Source organism: Myripristis murdjan, chromosome 8 (assembly GCF_902150065.1).
Source record: "Myripristis murdjan chromosome 8, fMyrMur1.1, whole genome shotgun sequence".
In the NCBI taxonomy this organism is placed as follows: domain Eukaryota; kingdom Metazoa; phylum Chordata; class Actinopteri; order Holocentriformes; family Holocentridae; genus Myripristis; species Myripristis murdjan.
In genome coordinates, this window is record NC_043987.1 from 27,089,821 (window position 1) to 27,104,486 (window position 14,666).

General features: G+C 43.2%; 1 protein-coding gene across 1 annotated transcript in view; it reads left to right on the top strand.

Moving 5' to 3' along the window:
• shank1 (SH3 and multiple ankyrin repeat domains 1) overlaps positions 1–14,666 on the top strand; it is a 74,630-nt gene that overhangs the window by 21,098 nt on the left and 38,866 nt on the right. Inside the window, exons 7-14 of the mRNA XM_030058144.1 lie at positions 1,152–1,268; positions 2,767–2,844; positions 3,511–3,577; positions 3,807–3,979; positions 6,486–6,607; positions 7,176–7,324; positions 9,905–10,018; positions 10,488–10,563. Of these exons, the coding sequence (XP_029914004.1) occupies positions 1,152–1,268; positions 2,767–2,844; positions 3,511–3,577; positions 3,807–3,979; positions 6,486–6,607; positions 7,176–7,324; positions 9,905–10,018; positions 10,488–10,563 (896 nt within the window). The remainder of the gene's footprint in view (positions 1–1,151; positions 1,269–2,766; positions 2,845–3,510; positions 3,578–3,806; positions 3,980–6,485; positions 6,608–7,175; positions 7,325–9,904; positions 10,019–10,487; positions 10,564–14,666) is intronic.

Below are 14,666 nucleotides of genomic sequence, written 5' to 3' on the forward strand. Positions count from 1 at the left end.
AGCCGAGTCCGGGAGGAAGACGCAGGTACAGCAGCTTCCTCATCTCAGCATCCTCATCGTCACCCCGTCGGCGTCTGTCTCCTCAGATCTGCGTCTCCGCTCTGCGTCGTGTGTCTGATCAGGGCTTTTGACACCGATGCTGATGTTTCTGGACTGAAGCTGCAGGTTCCAGTTTTCATGCCCCAAAATGTCCCAGAAATCCAAAAAATATTCAGTGTTTGGAAAAAGCCTCTGGAACAACATGGAGACCTACACGGACCCTAAAAGTCTTCGCTGAAATTCTGCGACTTGAAGTTTTTCCTTCAGGCAGATTTCTATCACCTTCAGGCGCTGAGATGAAAACCCCTCAAATCACTCAGAGTTTTTTTTTTTTTTTTTGTCATTTGGATATACTCTGTGATACGCAGCAAAAAGTGCAGGCAAATACAAAAGACAGCTCACTTCTGTGCATCATAACTCATTTAGGTCCGTATTCAGTGTTAAAATCTTGTTTTTTTTTTAAACATGTGGAGGAAATCGGCCACTGGGATGAAATAATCCCACGTGTCTCCAGTGCAGTTTCAACGACAAGTATAAATCCTGCATGTTGAAAGCAGGTGTGCCCAGTTTTGTCAAGAGAGACGGCTTGACTTGACTTAAGAAAATTCTGGAAACAAGTTGATCAGCCTGGGAAACAAGTGAGATTATTTCATCCCACAGGCAGATTATTTGTATTTGTGGAAAAATAAGTATTTAATACAGAATATGTGACTACATGAGATTCTTTGCAGTTTGTATTAAAGTGGAGGAGCAAAACTGAAGAGAAACTGTATGGTGTGTGTGTGTGTGTGTGTGTGTGTGTGTGTGCAATAACATACTTAGTGTGCTAATATGATGATGATAATGATGATTATTCTTAGCATTAGTATCATTATTGAATGTGGTTCTTTTTCTTTAACAGTTTATAACCGTCAGTCTGTCTTTTGCTGTCTCTCTCTCTCTCTCTCTCTCACTCCTTCCATTTTTCCACCTCTCCATCCCTCCATCAACTCCCACGACTCTCTTCTCTTTCACGTCGCCACCATGCGTTTCTTCTTCTACTGCATCCTCTACACCCTCCCCTCTCTCCTCCTCCATCCCTCCATCCCCTCTCCCCCTCTTTTCATCCTCAGGCCTGTCAGAATGGAAACTCCCAGCACCTGGAGCACCTCCTCTTCTACGGGGCGGACTCCTCCTCCCAGAATGCCTCTGGAAATACTGCCTTGCACATCTGTGCTTTATACAACAAGGTAGACGAGCTCGGCTTCGGGAAAAAGGTCAAAGGCCACAGAAACCCGTTCAGGGGTGTTAATGCCTCAAGCAGCGTTTCTGTCTTTTACACATGAATAACATACAGTCGCTATAAAAAGCAAATTGTCCCTTTCTTTACTTTTATATACAAAGATGTGGCACAATAAAAAAAGATTTCTAGGCCGACATTAAGATTTAGCACCCGTGCAACATTTGAGATATAACTCGAGGCGACTCATAAGCTTATTAATGTTAATGACTTGTTATCAGAGGTTGTCCTTCCAGGGATAAAAATGAATTATAATAACTTGCATTTCAGTGTAAGTGACCTTTTGCCACAAATACGCAGCAAACTATTCTGAGTGCACATTTCCCACAGCTCACTATTGTGTTCAAGAGAAAAGCATAATGATGCACTTAAGCAATTTAAAGGGGCATTAACTCATCTAGAATCATTATCGCCCTCTAGTGGCGGCTACAGGGAACTGCGGCATTGACAGCACCAGTCTCTCATATAATGTGGTTATTTTGTGCTCTGAGGCAGTAATAATCGTAATTATTGCCCCTTTATTGCCCCCATATAACACAAATCAAACACTCAAATTTTCATTGCCTTTATTTTGGTGAAGTGACAAAACTGGGTGTTAGAAAGAAAACAGTGTTTACCCAGATTTCAAGGCCGACATTAAGATTGAGGAGTAAAATGCACATTATGGTGTGTTGTGTGAAGATAAGGTGTTTTGGGGGAAAAGGCGTAAATGAATGTTTTTGTGAAATGCTATTTTTTTAAGGCTGATTGTTTGCCGTATGATTGTTACTGCCCCGACAAACACATACAGTTTAAACACTTCTTTTTTTTTAAATTTCTTTTAACATCTCTGCATAATGTGATGGAGGGATGATATTTGTCTTTTAAACCCGACAGTAGACACTGGAATCAAGCCGCCATCCAAAAGCAACCCTGAGTTAGTCGTAGCGTTCAGAACAAGAAAACACCCTCTAACCTAAAATCCCATTAAGATATACCGAGACAACCTTGTTTAAGATTTCCTGGCAAGGAAGGACAAATTAGAGCAGTTTAAAAAGAAAAAAAATACATTAAAAGTTTTCGAATCCAAGGGCAGATTGCTGGGAACTCTCCACAACATGAACATGGCAATTTGCAAAGTCAGATGCTGCTGATTATCACTGTTTTCATGCTGTGAATTGTCCAACCTTATCTAAAGAGGAAGTGCGAGGGAAACATCACAAAATGTTTTTTTTTCACCGGTCCGATATTTTAGCCCAAGTGCATGAAAGGACAAACTTACATTTAAAGTTAAAAGAAAATGTGCAAAAAAGCATCAAAATAGGAGAATAGCTTTTATAGTCACTGCATACATTTTAACAGGGAAGCTTACTATGTTTTTTTTTTTGTTTTTTTTTTTCACGTAGAGCACGAAATCAGCAATTATTTTATGTGGAATTAATACGCATCGACTCTTTTTTTTCATGCAGGAAAGCTGTGCACGAATCCTGCTATACAGGGGAGCGAATAAAGACACAAAGAATAACAGTGGGCAGACCCCCTTTCAGGTAATGGCAGAGCGCCTGGACGGTTAATTATGTGTGTTGGGTGGTTTGTGTGGTTTAGTGTCTTATTACGTTAACGTAGCAGAAAGTGCTGGGGCCTAATTTCACTTTAAACCATTATTGTGCTGCGATGCACACAGGGGTCCCAGGTGGCAGGATTGTGTATGACCCCTTAATCTGAGTACATTAACTCTGTCAGCGCAGAAAAAAAGCCAGCTGAGACAATCTGTGTGTGTGTGTGTGTGTGTGTGTGGGAGTGGAAAACACAGACAGAGACCACAGGAATTTGCTTGATTGTGTGCTCCTGTGTGTGTGTGTGTGTGAGCTCAAACTAGATCCAAAGCATTTGTGCAAAATCTCTTCTTCTCCTTAAGTGAAAGTACTTTCCAAAAATATTATTACATAACATTATGTATTACACTACCAATATTATGACACACCAGTGATATAAATTACTAGTGTGGGAATCAACGGAGGAAGAAGTAGCTCAGAACATGCTAAAGTAAAATTAATGCCTCTGAAAAATGCTTTTAAGCAGACAAAAATGCAGCTCCGTTATAGAATCTATGAGAGAAATTGTAACGTGCATTTTTGTGCATTCATTTCCCAAAGTGTGACTTCCTCAAGAGATGCTATGTATGTGTGTGTGTGTGTGTGTGTGTCTGTCAGGTGGCTGTGATGTCCGGCCATTTTGAGCTGGGAGAAATTATCAAAAACCACCGCGAGACAGACGTAGGTGAGTACCCGAGGTCTGCTCTTTGAGGATACGAGGATCTCTGTCCGTCATAACAGCCGCAAAGAGTAGAAATATCTGGATGACAAAGAGAGAGAGAAACATGAGTGACAGCGTGTGTGATCATGTGCACAATAAAAGTAAAACACAGGAAAGAAACAACAGAATACGATGCTGTCGATCTTGCACCCAAACACCCTCTCCCTCCCCCGCCCCTTCTGTTGCCCCCCAGTTCCCTTCCTGGAGTCTCCAAAGTACGCCCCCCAGAGGCGGGAGAGCGCTGCCCGCACCCTGGCCGTCCCCCACCCTCACCCCTTCCTGCGGGCCAACAGCGACAACAGCATGAACCTGCCGGACTGGATGGCAGGGCCCAACACCCCGGGCTCCAACATCGTTTCTGTGCAGGTATGGAGTGTGTGTGTGTGTGTGTGTGTGTGTGTGTGTCAGCAGTGTACTTCAGTCTATAATACACTGTTGACCTAAACACTAGAGACCTTTAGATAGGATCAGGGGTGTCAAACCCACTCACTACCGAGGCCGTATTAAAAATTCACAGCCAATTTGAGAGCCAAACAGAGTCGGCTGTGTTTTTATTGAACTCTTTTGACCCAAAGTGTCTCTGCTGATCAAAATATGCCCTGTGTAATGATTCATTCACAAGTATGAACTTTACATGAAACAGTCCTCCACAAAAAATGTCTTTCCATTAAAAAACAAAAATGACATAAGAGGAGTCCACTGCATCATTCCTCCATCATTCATTAAACTGTCTCTGCATGCCGACCCTGAATCCTTTCTAATGACAAATAATTTCATCACATGGAATCAAAAGTAAGTAATTTTGTGTATACACGCATATCACTGACACGCAAATCCAGTTAGAAATAAAACTGATATTTTCATGTTAAACCTGTAACTATAATCCACCAAAGTATTTCAAAAATCAAATATCACAATATAGGCAAGCTGACTTGTGATTATGGCAGTAAATGCAAAAACAAAACAAAACAAAACAAACAAATAAAATGCAAGCAAACAGGTGCTCGACCTCCCACCTAAGAAGGCCTATCAGGGTTGTTGTAGGGCGGAAAAAAGTTACGGAGCTGGGAAAGGGGGCTAATATTTCAAGAAAAAAAATCTGAATTTCTGAGATTAAAATTATGAGAAAAAAAACTTGAAAATTCTGAAATTATGAAGTCACAAAATTGAGAAAAAAAAAACAAAAAAAACACAGAAATTATATTTATGAGAAAAAAAATTTGCTAATTTATGACAAAAAATCCCTCAAATATTAGTGTGTTGTTTTTGTCTGAATAGACCCAAGTCACAGTAATGTTTTTTCAACATCTGCCATGAGGTCCCTTGACCAAAAAGTAACAGAAAAAATATTTTTCCACTTTTTTAAATTTTTTTTATTGCAAATTCATACGTTCATAATCTCAGAATTTTCTACTTTTTTTCTCATACATTTGTTAATTAATCTCAGAGAATACCCCAGAATAGCCGAGTTTCTTCTCATAAATTTACAACTTTAATCTCAGAAAGTTTTTTTCTCTGATTTTTACCCCCCCCACACACACTTGTGGCTTTGATAGCGCAGGGCATCGCAGTGCATGCTGGGGTTTGTAGTATCCGCTCTGTGAGCAACATGGAGCCTGGTGGATAAACCTGCTCCACACGCCTTTAGTTTGACACGTGTGGATTAAATGAAACAATAACACACACTCACAAGGTCACAGAGCACTGAATGCTTATTGATGCGTTAAAAGGCAAAAGCACAGCATTGTAGATATAACTCGAGGTGATTCATCAGCTTATTAATGTTAATGACTTATTATTATTGGAGGCTGTCCTTCAAGGGAAATAATATAATATCATAATTAGCATTTCAGTATAAGTGACCTTTTGTTACAAATACACAACAAACTATTCCAAGTACACATTCCCCCATAACTTACTATTGTGTTAAGTAAGTTGTATAATAATGCACTTTAAAGGGTCATTAATTAATCTATGACCCTTATTGCCCTCTAGTGGCAACAAGAGGGAACTGCGACATTGATAGAACTTATCTCCTGTTGCACCAGTCTCTCATATAATATGGTTATTTTGTGCTCTGAGGCAGTGATAATCTGAATTACTGCCCCTTTATATAACACAAATCAAACAATCCCATTTTTTCTTTGTCTTCTTTTGGTGAAGTGAAAATGCTGAGTGTTGGGTATGTAAACACACTGTAATAAAGTCATAAAAACATGATTCATGAGATGCTTCAGTCAATCTATACTGTGTTACGAGTGCTCCTGTAGTGCATCAGCAAGCATGATGTGCTCTTAAAAGCATGGTGATTAGGAATTAAGAGCGCATTATAATTCATCATGGGTGCCTTTATAATGCATTATAGATATGGAAGTCATGGAAAGTGTTACTGATGAAACTTTAACGATCCTCGGGACGAAAGTGGGTCGTCTCAGCAGGAAAAGAATAAGATACACCTAACAATAAAACAAACAGGGAGCAGTGAGGACAGCTTGTAGTCATGCAAAGTGCACACACTGAACATAACACAGTGGGTTAAAAACAAGATACAGCACCTTCGCTGAGAAATGTGCAGGGAGAAGCAGATGTCCAAGTGCATTGCTAGTTATTCACAATATGAGGCAACGATTGTATAGAGATGTGTCCAGACCTGCGAACATGCAGTGTAAGCTTTTCACATCCACACACACATGACCTATATATTCACAGGTCATGTGCCTGGATGTTGATTAGCATTTCTCTCCGACAGGGCAGATTCAAGCACCATATCTGCTGAAATATGATAAAACACTGCACACTTACCAAAATATCTCTCACAAAGTGTGCTCTTTCTCTTTTCCTCTCTCTGCCAATCTGTCTGTCTGTCTCCCAGGGTTATAAACACACTGGTACCCTGCGGAGCTCCAGTAGTCCCAGAGGGGCGAGGACTCGCTCTCCGTCCCGAGGGAGGATCGGAGACAAGGAGGACCGGAGCCGGCAGAGTCGGAGGCAGGGGTGAGTGTGGAGCTTCTGACACCTGACAGCGAGGCGGTGGACGAGAACCGTCTTCTGCCGGTCTAACAAGTGCAAATCAGCTCCCACCGGCAGGGGAAAGGCTGTCAGTGCTACAGGAGGAGTGCAGGTCCTCAGAAGCACTTAAAATGCTTTAAAATGAATTATCTGATTAAAAAAGTGTCTTTACAGCTTCATGGAAGTCCCACGCAGAGCTATTTCAGCATGGTGCAAGTGGCCTTTTAAAAGAATAATCTATGGTGCACAGCAAAAAAAAACAAACAAAAAAAAAAAAACATTCTGAAGTAGTATATTGAACCTTTTTATGTTAAAGATGGACTTTTTATTGTTCAGGTTAATGTTGGGGTGAAAATAGTCTTATTCAGTTTAGTTCAAAGTGGACTGTGTAAACGTGCAGTAGGTCTGTAAAACCCGAGGCCCTGACTTTCCCTCTCCATGCAAAGAGAGATGCTTTTAAATTTTCCGTAATTTAGGCTGCTAAGGGGAGGGGTTGTAAGCTGTACTTTGAATGCTGCTGCCCTCCCCGTTGCCCCCCCCCCCCCCCGGCCAGGCCCGTCCCCGTCACCACCGTCGGACAGACTGCGGGCCAGCGGAGACGCCTCTACAGCGCCGTCCCGGGACGCGTCTTTATCGCCACACGAGCGCACTCTGCCCAGGGAGACCGTGAACTCACCTTCAACAAGGGAGACCGGGTCAAAGGTGTGTGTGTGTGTACGTACGTGTTTAGCATGTCATCCTGTCTGGCGTGTGTGTGTGTGTTCGTGCACCGAGGAATAGATCTTGTCTGTCTGGTTGGGAGTCAGTCTCGGTGAACCCCTGCGATCCCCCTTTACACCTGGTATTGACATGCGTCCTGGATGATCCGACTCTAATCACAGAGACTGAAAACACAGAGTCCAGGTGTACGTGAACCTCCTCAGGACACGTTCGGCGCAAGAAAACACTCAACGTCTTCTCCTCTGCCAATGCTGAGAAATTGCAAAGCCTCCTCAACGGTTTATGTTTTTTAATCATACGTCTTCTGGGTTTGATTTTCTGACAAAACAGCACATTAACACAATGCTGATTAGCAGCCAACTTGAAAATTTCCGATGTCGGACCCTCCCACCACCACCAGTCCCTGAACGCAGCACAGCAGCTCTGGCTAAAAAATAATTGATGACCGTCTTTCTCAAGGTAGAAATCCCAGAAACGGATCACTTTTTTTTTTCCTGCTGACAAACAGACAAAGATAAAGGCATGAGGATGTTGGCAAAAGTGAATCATCAGACAAGTGAGAGAGCTGGTTACTGTTCGTTTAAATAATGCAAATATCATGAGAGGAAGTGAAGGCACAGGTACCGTCATCTACAGTTTGACAGGGGAAACATGGACGTTATTTCACTCTGTATTGTGGATTTAGACCGATTTATCACCTTGCAGATATTCTGTGCGCATGGTGTCCATTGATAAAAATAACACATCAGGATGTGATGGATAAGATGCAGTTCTGACATCATATAAAATTATTATTTATTGGATAATTAAACCAATATTGCAGTTGGAATGTATGGGACCCCTTATTTATTTATTTATTTAAAATTATTTATTTATTCATCAGTTTTCTTTCTTTCTTTCTTTCTTTCTTTCTTTCTTTCTTTCTTTCTTTCTTTCTTTCTTTCTTTCCTTATTAAAGTGAAAATTTAGTGTCCAAAAGCAGTGTGGACCTTTTCTGGACTGCTATCATGTCTATTATATTATATTATATTATACACTACTCACAAAAAGTTAGGGATATTTGGCTTTTGGGTGAAATTTATGGAAAATGGAAAATGTTCACGCTACAGTGATATTATATCATGAAAGTAGGGCATTTAAGTAGAAGCATACACTGGTGATTTCCTCATCTCAAACAATTTCTTGAAACAAAAGCCAACAACAGTGGTGGATATACCACAACAAAAAATGTCAGTGTCAATAACTTGTCATGTGCCCTTGAGCATCAATTACAGCTTGACAGCGACGTCTCATGCTGTTCACAAGTCGACTTATTGTCTGCTGAGGCATGGCATCCCACTCTTCTTGAAGGGCGGCCCTCAGGACATTGAGGTTCTGGGGTACAGAGCTCCGAGCCTCTACACGGCGACTCCGCTGATCCCATAGGTTTTCTATGGGATTCAGGTCTGAGAAAGTGCAGGCCACTCCATTTGAGGTACCCCAGTCTCCAGCAGCCGTTCCCTAATGATACGACCTCGATGAGCTGGAGCATCAAACACCTGATGTGAATTTTGCCGTTAAGCTCCTTGTTAGAGAACAGCAACTTGTGCAAAAAGTACTGAAACATTGAACAGTTGGACATGTGCATTCAAAAGTTTACAGAAGGTCACATTAAGTTCACCTGTAAAGGTTATAATGCATTTTAGGTTCATCCTGAAATTTCACCCGAAAGCCGAATATCCCTAACTTTTTGTGAGTAGTGTATTTATAATGAATACAGTGATTGAATGAATGAACAAAGACAGTTTGTCAATCTTGAATTAATTCGTTTTTGGAGAAATAATCAGGCGGGAAAATAACAACCATCTTTATGTTATAATGTTAGATACAGTTTTCTTTTTTCTTTTCTTTCTTTCTTTTTTTTTTTTACAACCATGCCAGTTCAAGTGGAACTGTAGGGGGCGCTCTCCAGTCACAGACAACCAAGATTCAGTTTGTGCGTGAATCAGTTCAGCTCACTTTAAAGTACAGACGTCCAATGCAAAGGAAGCCCAGAGGGAAAAACACGGTCATAATGTCGCATGAAACATTTGCACTTCCTGTTTATCGCCACACCTTTTAACATCAGATCCAAATCTAATCGGTTAAAGCCGCACGCCGACGCAGTCCGGATACGAGAGGCTTGTTAAGAGCAGATGTAAAGGGGGCCTGTGCGTCTCTGATGGCGGATGAAACTCGGGGCGTGTGTGAGTTTGCAAAATGGCCGCATCTTAACATGAGTGTAAGCTCCCTATATGTGTTTGTATTCAATGTCTGCAGGTATGAATATGTGTGTGTTTGTGAGTGAGTCTAAGGTGTCTCCAGGTATGTATGTCTTGGTGAGTATGTAGGAGGTTTGCATGTCTGTGTGTGTGTGTGCCCGCATTATTTCTTTCCTGTCTGTACAATGTTGTTGGTGCCTTCTCGTGTGTTTTCAGTTCTCATTGGAGTCTGAGGTTTTGTGTTGGGTGGGTATGTGTTTTTTTTTTTTTTTTTTTTTCCCAAATTTCCTGACTGACGCGGCCGCTCTCTCCTGCCTCTTAGTGCTGAGCGTCGGCGAGGGCGGCTTCTGGGAGGGGACGGTCAGGGGCCGCACCGGCTGGTTCCCCTCCGATTGCGTGGAGGAAGTGGCGCCTCGAAGCCAAGACAGCCGATCAGGTGAGCGCAGCCGCACACACACACACACACACACATAGACACACACGACCCGCACACACCCAGCAGGCCCGGCCCTCTCTTTTAGCACATTGGCCTGCAGGAACACACACGCAGCATCACTTCTACTCACCACTCACTGGGAATAAACCACACCTTCTAGCAGGGAGTTTCACATTTAGGTTCCTCTGTCTGAATATTCGTCTAATCCAGCCTCTCACCGTCGCCTCACCACAAATGACTCGATATAATCTGTCAGAGTGTGACCTGAACATGCAGATCAAAGACAGGAAGCTACTGTAATACATTTTTGCATCGTGCTGTAACTTCAGTGTAAGTTTAGGTTGAAGGTGGCAGGTGCTGATTGTTTAGTTTAGATCGAATAACCCGTGAGGGAGAGAGGATCCTGTGATGCCGCCGTAGTTTGACGCCGCCGCCGCCATGCTGACGGTGCTGTGGCGCTGTGTTGCAGAGAGCCGTGGAGAGCGAGCCAAGAGGCTGTTCCGCCATTACACCGTGGGATCCTACGACAGCTTCGACGCTCCCAGGTAAGAGCAACCCCGCCGACCCCCCGCCGACCCACGCCGCCCGCCGCTTTTCTCCTCCACTGGAGCAGCCAGGGGGTTAAATGCCTTGCTCGAGAGCTCTTGGAAGGAGCCTTTCTGAGTTATTTTTCCAGTGTCCACTTGAGATTTCCAGTGGCCTCATGCTTATTTGACATGATAAGGACTTTTATTTTTTCCATTTTATTTTATTTACTGGTTTGTTTAAAACAGTGTAAATGCATTACACCAGATATAGCACAATGCTAATTTCCATCTGTCGTCCCTGGGTGTGTATACAATACACATATAACAATATGAAAATGATAATTCTACATTGCACTAATAAACCAAGAGGGATTTTTTTTTTTTTTTTTTTTTTGCATGGCAATCCGGTGAGGATGATTCATGCGGTGATTCATGCACTGTGGTGGTACTTTGACTTGACTGATATGGTGCGCTGCAAATGATTCAGGCGATGGGATGACGGCATGTGGGGGTTCTCGTGTCTCGAGGCTATATTCATGCCGGAGTCATCCTAAAGGCAGAGGTCCACCGGGATGTTTTGACTGGTCGGTTTCATCACGTTTAACCTGGGTAAACACACGCAGGGTAAACAGATTTCCCGTCATGGCGGACTCTTGGAGCGAGTCCCTCTCTTTGTGCGACGGCGCGTCGCCAGGCTGCAGTTTTGAGGTGGAGTGAGCTCATCGGCGGCGGCGAAGGTGATCTCGGCCCGTTCTGGTGACTAATTCTCAGCCCTGCTTTGTGCCGTGTGCTTTTATGAAATCAGCAGGTGATCGCCGCGTTACTGCCTTTGACTAAAAGCCGTGTTGTTCAGATCAGGTGCTTTTAATGTGGCGCCACGGGGCTCGGCGCCGAGGCACAACTCACAAGATCCTGGAAATAGCATCTGACACGTTCAACTGTAAGGCAGAATGAGTAGGTCTCTCTTAAAAAAACAAAACAAAACAAACAAACAAAAAATAATCCCTCTCAGTCATCACCTCTGAGCCACTAGAAGTGTGTGTTGGTGTGTGTGTGTGTGTCTGCAGAGACCCTTTTGCTGAGCTCAGGACTCTGCTGGACTCAGTGTGATGTGTAGCTCCCAGCCAATCACAGCGCACGGTGCTAGACTGACAGTGCGACGTCCAAAATGAAGCTACAGAAATTGCAGACATCGAACGTGGAAAAAAGGGAACATATCGAGGCGAAATGCCATTTTTTTTCATAGTACAGTGATGGACCGTTTTGCATTTTGCACAGTCAGTTCATTCCGTTGCCATCGTAGGAAACACAAAACTCACTGCCGGCACGTTTTCACCGTCCGACTTTGAGTGTTGTAATTACAAACCGCAACGACAAATCCTAAGCATTGTGTCTTTAAGATCATTTTCAAATGTTCAAATTGATTAAATAGATACTTTGTTGCCTTGTTCATCAAATATGAGCCAAAATGGATCAACAAGAGCCATTTTGGAGCTGCCAGCGACTCACTGGCCCGAGTCAGGCAGACATCACAAAGCTGAAGAAAAGCGGAGAAAGGAAATATTTTCTTTGGGGCTAGTTTTTTTTTTTTTTTAATTATTTTTCTGTTCCTCTTTCACATGATTGTACAAACACACTTGGCCAATATCATGTCCAACATGGGTCTGGAGCGCCAGCAGCAGCTTTTGGCATTTCGTCAGTGATCATCTGCGCCTTCTGCCTTGAGGACGGTGTTGCTCCATGTCAACCCCTGGTTCATTTTGTTTGCTCTTCTTCCAGTTTTTTTTTTTTTTTAATTTATTTATCAGCCCGTAATGCACAGCAGAGCTACAGGAGCTGCCTCAGCCCAAAAGAAGCACCAAGAAAGACCCTCCCTCAACAAAGTCCAGGTTTTTTTTTTTTTTTTTTTGTGATCGCTGATGTCACCCCTGCCCTGACAAACTGCACCAAACTGGGAGTAAACGCGGCGGGGTCGGTTTTAACTGGACGAGGTGTGAAAGCGCCCTGAGAGAAGGTGTGTTTGTGGTGTGTGTGTGTGTGTGTGTGTGTGTGCAGCTTCAGATGAATCACCCGTGTGCCACTAACTCAGCCGCCGGTCTCTGCTCATGCCTGTTAGCGTCACACACTTATTAATTCTGCTCATTTTTCCGGTCTGCTGACGAATGCGGACAAACACAAAAACACCTGGCCGCCGATCGCCGGAGCGCCGCTTTGATTGAGCTCCATGGGCACAGCGGGCCCAGAGGAGGAGGAGGAGGAGGAGGAGGAGGATGAGGAGGAGGAGGTGGTGGTCTGACTCCTGGCCTGACCTTCGCCGGTGATGATCTGTTGACACACGAGCAGCGAAAAATCTCCTGTATTGACTTTGGAGTGTAACTCTTCCTTATTAACTTGGCGTAATATAGTGTCGTTCCCTTTAATGTCATGCATTTGCATTATGGCGTGAGAGAGAGAGAGAGAGAGAGAGAGAGAGAGAGAGAGAGAGAGAGAGAGAGGCCTCGCTTTGAGGCAAACTCATTTCAGGGTCCGGGGCTTGGACTGAGCAAAGAGAGAATTATTTACATAGAAATAAACACATTATGAATCACATACATTATTTACACACAATCCCGCCTCCTGCCTCTCTCTCTCTCTCTCTCTCTCTCTCTCTTTCTCTCTCTCCTCATTATTTCCTATCAGTGCTTGACTTGCTCTCCCAAACCTTCCTTTCATTTCTTTTTTTTTTTTCCCACTTTTGTATGTTTGTCTCTCTCTCTCTCTCGCTTTCCTCGTCTCTCACACAGCATCATTAAATATTAACATGCTTTTCATCAACGGTAACATTTTATGCAACGGACGCACTCAGCCATGTAAACTCGCACACATGTGTCGGTGCACGCACACACACACACACACACACACACACACCAGTGCACATCACAGATAATTAAAGCGGTGTGCTGCAACATAGACGGAGCCCATGACTTGTTTGTTTGGCCAGGCAGCCATCGCTGACTCAGAGCCGCCCTCGTACGGGCCTACTTTCACAGCCTTTATCACTACATGTATTATCTCACCTATTCCTCCTGCGTCTCTCTTTCATTCCTCTATATTTGGCCGCGGCTCCTAACCATCTCTCCATCCCTCCCTCGCTTTCTATTCATCGCCGTATTGCTAACCCCCCTGTACTTTTTAATTTTCTCTCTATCACCCTCTCTCCCCCGCGGTGTCTCCATCTGGAGGTCAGACAGTGAAGGGCACTCCAGAGGGAGAGGAGGATGGAGGGAGGGATGAAGAGAGGGAGTCTTGGACGAGGGAAGAAAGGCATTAGGAGTTTAGAGGCAGGCTCATTGGCGGAAAGAGTCATTCATTGCTTTGTTTTTTTTTTTTTTTTTTTGTGGAAGGTGGAAGGGTTTGTGGAAGCAACAGGGGGGCCGAGCAGACAGGAGGGAGGCAGGAAGAAAGATGCCCTCTGCCCTCCTTTTTGTCTCCTCCTCCTGTGAATGAGCAGCGGGGGCAGACCGATATGGATTTTTCCAAAGCGGATACGGGAATGATCGCTTTTAAATGAAGGCGCTGATTGTTTTGTGCCAACATTCAACAACTTTAAATAGGATCATTTTCATAAAAAAAAAAAAAAAAAAAAAAATCAGAAAATTACATTTTATTATTGTCAGGATAGAAAATCCTCCTGAATCCTCATTTAGGTCATGAGACACTAAACCCCCCCAGTGAAACCCTCATGAATGAAAGTTTTTCTCCAGCTTCTTAAAGGAAAACACAGTTTTTGGGAAATCGTCAGCTAACCTATTGCAGCTCTGCAGATCTGTAGGAGGTGTGTGTGTGTGTGTGTGTGATCTGTTTGGATGACAAAGGAGGCCTTGCTTAATTAGCCTGAATAACTTTCACCTCTCATAATGAACAGATATACACCAGTGCCTGTGTAAAGTTGATCTGATGATCATGTTTTGTCATTAAATCGCGCTGCATATATTTTTTCTGTAGAGCAAATGTTGCACCTATTTTTTTCTGCGTATATATGTCTATGGGTAGACCATATTTTGTAACTAGCTTTTTCAAAAGTGATAAAAAGTTATTAGTGTATTTTATTATATGGACTATAGATTAATAAACTGAAAAAA